Source organism: Limulus polyphemus, unplaced genomic scaffold, assembly GCF_000517525.1.
Source record: "Limulus polyphemus unplaced genomic scaffold, Limulus_polyphemus-2.1.2 Scaffold10287, whole genome shotgun sequence".
Classification (NCBI taxonomy): Eukaryota; Metazoa; Arthropoda; class Merostomata; order Xiphosura; family Limulidae; genus Limulus; species Limulus polyphemus.
Window position 1 is genome coordinate 5,171 of NW_013675897.1, and position 6,426 is coordinate 11,596.

The window sequence follows — 6,426 nt, forward strand, 5'->3', positions numbered from 1 at the left end:
TATATATATATATGTATTAATAACTTATACTGTTAAATTTGTATTGCGAAACTCTTGCCTATTCTATTCTCAAGTGTAAGAATCACCAATATATGTGTGTACTTGAATGCTAGCGTTAGCATCAGTATTGTTACGTAAACTGAATTTTCTATAAACTCTCCACACGCCTATAAATATAACCCACGCAACGTGCCTAAAAACAGTATCTATTATTGATTTGCTATAGTCAGTGTGCTATAAACTTCGGAAGTTATATCTGTGATTGTTATAACGCTTATTAATCGGGAAACTTCAGATATTTGACCACGAATATTTATAAATTTCGAACATTAAAAACCATTTAACTTTCGTGGATTCATATCGGACATTAGCACATTACCTAACGTCATCGGTAGAAATAATCGGCGTATGAACAGTGAGGACCATAGATCTAGCTAGCTTTCCGTTAAGCAAATTGTACCTACATCAACTCGAAATTAACTTGCTCATCGTGAACCTTCGATAAGCCATTAAGAAAGTTCCAGACTAGAAAGAAGACTCGACATTGTTTGTAAGTTTTTAAACTTTTGTATATAAATCCCTGTTTATAATAACTATTTGTAATAACCGTTATTGTAAATTGTATTATTGTTAATATATTAAAATATGTTTGTATTTAAAAAAAAAGAAAACTATGTGTGTCAGTCTTGTTGGCAAATACCATAAATTAGATATATATCGGCATTTATTTAACTACTAAATTTAAATTATCATTTACCTTGGTTTGAGTGCATAAGAAATTTTAATAATAACATCTTAATACTATCATATAACTATTAAAGTTGCAGATAAACAACTAAAGTCAACATATAGAAGTTGTGGGATAATCAGATCAAGTAGCACTGAAACATACACTACCTTTTTAGAAGAACTGGAAGTATTGGCTAGATAATTAGTTGAACAGAATGAAGAAAGTAAACCAAAACAAAACAGGTAACTTGAAAGAACATATTATAAGGAACTGCAAAACTTTAGAGAATAAAACACACACAATTTTAGAAAAGTGGAACTTTTATTAATGCTGGAAATATGACCAATATAGCTATTAATAAACCAGAGATGATACATATCAGAAGGATAAATCTCCTAGCCCAACCAACTCTAAGGTACAACAAAAAAGCTATTAAAACATTGGAAAAACAGAAACTGGATGGAGTGAAGGGGCATATTTAAGCTGTGAATACTCCATTTGCTCCAAATGATATAAGACGTTTAAATATCTGAGTGAACGGATATATTGACAGTAAGCCTTGCAGTATGGTGCACTCGTTGTAGAACTACAATAGTTTGGTAATGAAAGGTGTGAACTTCGCTCCAAAGGTAAAGAAAGATGATGGATTGATATGAACAGCATATGAACAAATAGTTCCAGTGAAGGGAAAGTTACCTTTACTCCAGGTAGCTTCTCTACACTTCATTACGTGTGAGTAACTGTCATCAAAGAATAGTATATGTTGGGAACTAACATTCAGCTCAAAATATATATGTCACAAAGCAACTCATCATGTCTACAAGAGGGTTTGTTATGTGTGAAATGTAAATATACCGGTAGAAAAACAGAACAGTCGGTTCTTCCATAGTCTCTACATCCATCATCTTCACAACATTCCAACAAGTGGACACAGAGGTAATAAGAAGATACTGGAAAGGGTAAGAGAACATTTCAGGTAGGGTATCTGTAGAAAATTGAAATAAGTAAAGATAACTATGGTGTTGGAGAGAGTTAAGAAAACTACTACTTCATGGTTATCATAGACTATTTTATCAAATGGTCAGGGGAATATGTTGTCATGAAGCAGAAACTTGTCAATAAATTTCATTCAATGTTTGTCTATGGATCAAGGACGGAAGATTCAGTCAGCATTATTTGTAGGAATGTGTCAAGTCCTTGGAATAAAAAAAAACTATGACAATAGCCCTTCGTCCATCTTCTGGTGGAAGAATGGAGAAACAAAACTCTACACTTGTAAATGGAAAAACATTAGAGAACATGTGATCAAGATCTTCCAATGATACTTCTGAGTTATTTAATATCAGTAATGAAGCTGCAGCCAGCATTCCATCAGTACTGATGTTTGGTAGAAAACTTCTGTACCAACATCCTGAGGATAATCACTCAGCAAAGTCTCACACGGAGTATGTGGAGACTAAGGAACATTCAGCTTCTTGTAGTACATGAAAAACTAGTACAGTAGAAAGACGTCAAACTGAGTGTGTTAGTAAATAAGTTCAGTAACAGGTGGTGACTCTGCTCATCTGTGATTCAATACATAAGCTAATGAGTGACTCAGTCAGCAGTATTCAACCATTTTAATAACGTCTATAAAGGTTGGTGTGAAAAATACCTCTAAATTCTTACTTGAGGTTTGTTGAAGAAGTCAAAATTGATCATAACTCCAACAATGTGAGAAGTTTCGTTAACAGCAGCAAAAGAAAGTTCTTGCTGCACCAAATCTTTCCACAGGAGCCTCAGGAACTCAGTATATTCCTCGACAGACGTTTTTAAAAACAAATCTAAAGGGTTTTTCTTGGTAAATGATTCTGCAATTACATGTGCAACGTCGTCAAAATTTGTCACATTCGATATATTTTGAACTTTCAGTTGCTTTAACTTACTCTCATCTGATTGGAAGCCAGCAACAGTTTGTACAAGAGAACTTAACGACGGTGCTCTAAGAAAATCATTTATATCAACATGGTATCCAAATTCATTTAGCTTTATGACAGTTTCAACTGCTGCTAGAGAAGTTCCACAATTTTGAAAAAAAGATTTATTAAGGTCCAACATTGGCTTATCTACTGCAAGTATTGACGATATGATGTCCACGATGTCTTTGTTTGTGTTGACATATTTATCAACTTCCAATGATTCAGTTCCATCATGTTTAGTTTCTCTGTTGTTCATTTTCTTTAATGCACTATGATCAATTTTGCCATTGACCAGGAGAGGCATCTGGTCCACTTTAAATATTTTAGGAATCATGAAGTTCGGAAAAACGTGTTCAAGTGTTTCTTGGACATTCCTGGTTTTTAAATCATGGCCTTGCTTTGGAGTGAAGAAAGCTAAGATGTTTGGTCCAAATCTTGTGGATTATCACAGCAAACAGCCACTTGTTTTATCTCTGGTATAACTTCAATAGCTCTTCGGATTTCTTCCAAGTTTACTCTCATTCCCCGAATTTTTACTTGCATGTCTTTCCGACCAGCGTAATACAAAATGTTATTTCGAACAAACCCTAGATCTCCTGTCTTATAAACAATGTCATATTTGTCTGAAAACGGATTCTGAAGAAAGCTAGCCGAATCTTTTCTCTTCGTTGCGTGGTAGCCCTCGGCCACATTCAATCCACTAACACATATTTCTCCTACTGTTCCTTCTGGCACAATCTGCAAATAATCGTTCGTTACATATATTTCAGTATTAGATAGAGGTTGGCCAATTGGAACTAAATCTTCAACATCATGATAACATTGTTGTTCTCCACCAAATAAAGCAAACGTTACATCACCGGTGGTTTCTGTAGATCCATAGAAATTAGCAATTTTGCCAGAAGGGAAAGCTAGAAAGAATTCTGTCAGAAGTTTCTTTGTGAGAGTTTCTCCGCTACATACCCACAACTTTATTGTTGAGTCTTCTCGGAAACTTGGTTCAATCTTGAGATACCAAAGAATCATTTGTAACAAAGTTGGTACAACGACTATCCTGGTGACTTGATGTTTCTGAAGATGTTGAAGAAGACTTTTAGGATTCTGGGTTATAATGTTTGGAAGGATAACTAGACGTTTACCAGCCATCAGTGGTGGAAATGTTTCAGTCAGGGAGTCAACAAAAGTAAGGCTTTTTATAGCAGAGCACGTTGTGTTACAGTCCATGGGGAAGTTTAGAAGTTGCCACTTAAACCTGTTGTTGAGGTTTCTGTTACCAAGACGGACTCCTTTTGGTTCCCCAGTGCTTCCTGATGTGAACATTATAACTGCAAGAGAAGGCTGGTCGTGAAGCCTCTGTTCATCTTCTGGAAACTCTGAGGAGTTTGAAAACAGGACATCATCTACATTGATGACGGTAACATTGTCACTTCTGAGTAACTTTATAATCTCTGTATGACTCGATTCTGTAATGACACAAAATGGCTGGGTACACTTCAGGATGAAACGAATCCGCTGAACTGGAAAACATGGGTCTACTGGTACATAGGCCACACCAAGCTTAAAAACAGAAAGCTGAGCAATTAGGCTCTTGCGAGACGGGGTCATGCAGATGGCTAATATAATCTCTTTCTGTCCAGACACCATTGACTTGATGGCCGAAGTTACACTACGAGCTAACCTGTTGACATATCCGTCTAACTCTTGATAGGTGAGTTTTGTTTCATTGTCGATAACTGCTATTTCAAGAGGAAATCGTCTCGCTGTAGTTTTTATAGCATCAATAAAATCATCACCATCTACTTGAGAACCTCCTCGTAGAATACTTTTCGTAGACATTCTGTAGAAGAAACATATTATTTCTATGATTTATTAAAATAAACTTTCATAATTGAATTCCTCTAATAAACAATAGAGATATAAATTAAACGTTACGTATTGTTACAATAACAACATTAAAATAATGCGAAATGAAATACGTTTAATTAATGTTAGAACAAAACCAACATTACATGTAAATGACACTAAATGAAATACAATCCACGAATGTGAATTTTTGAAAAATTCAGAATAATACAACCTGCGAGTAATTAAAATGTTCAGATTTACTTACATAAAAGAAATCGAAGCATGCTGTAATCATACTCACCGACATCTCGGAGACAGAGAAACACAAAAACAATGTCAATGCCAAGAAAAATTTGCATAAGATGATAACAACAATATCAATAGGAAGAGAAAATGTGCGTCAGATGATAACAATATCAATAACAAGAGACATTGTGCGTAAGGTGATAACAACAATATGAACAAAAAGATACAATATGAGTGAGGCGACAACAACAATATCAATATAAAGAAACAATGTGCCTCCGATGATAACGATATCACTAAGAAGAAGCAATGTGCATCAGATGATAACATTATCAATAACAAGAGATAATGTTTGTCAGATGATAACAACAATATGAATAACAAGAGACAATGTGCTTCAGATGAAAACAACAACATTATTAACAAAATACAATGTGCGTCAGATGATAAGAATATCATTAAGTAGAGAATGTGCATCAACTATATCAAGAGCAAGATGTTCGTCAGATGATATTGCTACGCCTCCAGTCGTTACTTAATTTTCTGTAAATTCGTTTCGACGAAACTTTAGCGACACAAGTCCTTTCTTAAATAAAACTGGTTTATTCTTTCCGAATATAACTTTACCGATACACTTAATTTCAACAGTCGCTCTATAACAAACTCTAGAACGTCTCACGTGCTCGTGCTCGACAATACTCAGTTCAATTACACAATACACTATTGTGCCGTCACGTTGTGAACGTCTTATATATATATACAAGACTAGCACATGTCTAGTAAATGCTAGGACATTCATGAAGGAACAGGGTACTTTGAGAAAGACGTGGCGTGATACTAGTCACGTGACCTCGCTGACGCAACAATATCAGTAATAAGAGATACAATGTGCATCAGATTATAAGAACATTATTAATAACAAGAGAGACAATGTGCGTCAGATGATAACTACAATATCAATAAAAAAGAGATAATGTGGATGAATTGATAATAACAATATACAATGTGCGTCAGATGATAACAAAAATGTCATTAACATGAGAAAATGTGCATCAGATGATAACAATGTCAATAACAAGTGACAATGTGCGTATGATAAGAGCAATATCAATAACAACAGACCATGTGCGTCAGATGATGACGACAATATAAAAGTTATTTATATTGTCGTCATCACACTCATAATACCTCTTGTTAAAGAGGCATTATGAGTGTGATGACGACAATATAAGTAACAAGAGGTATTGTGAGTTTGATGACGACAATATAAATAACAAGAGGTATTGTGAGTGTGATGACGACAATATAAATAAAAAGAGGTATTGTGAGTGAGATGACGACAATATAAATAAAAAGAGGTATTATGAGTGTGATGACGACAATATAAGTAACAAGAGGTATTGAGAGTGTGATGACGACAATATAAATAACAAGAGGTATTATGAGTGTGATGACGACAATATAAATAACAAGAGGTATTATGAGTGTGATGACGACAATATAAGTAACAAGAGGTATTGAGAGTGAGATGACGACAATATAAATAACAAGAGGTATTATGAGTGTGATGACGACAATATAAGTAACAAGAGGTATTGAGAGTGAGATGACGACAATATAAATAACAAGAGGAATTATGAGTGTGAT

General features: G+C 34.6%; 1 protein-coding gene across 1 annotated transcript in view; it reads right to left on the reverse strand.

The window, feature by feature from the left end:
* LOC106476320 (mycosubtilin synthase subunit C-like) overlaps positions 1-6,426 on the reverse strand; it is a gene marked incomplete at its 3' end in the record, with an annotated part of 13,924 nt that overhangs the window by 4,560 nt on the left and 2,938 nt on the right. The window contains 2 exon segments of the mRNA XM_022380226.1: positions 2,399-3,111; positions 3,114-4,525. Of these exon segments, the coding sequence (XP_022235934.1) occupies positions 2,399-3,111; positions 3,114-4,524 (2,124 nt within the window).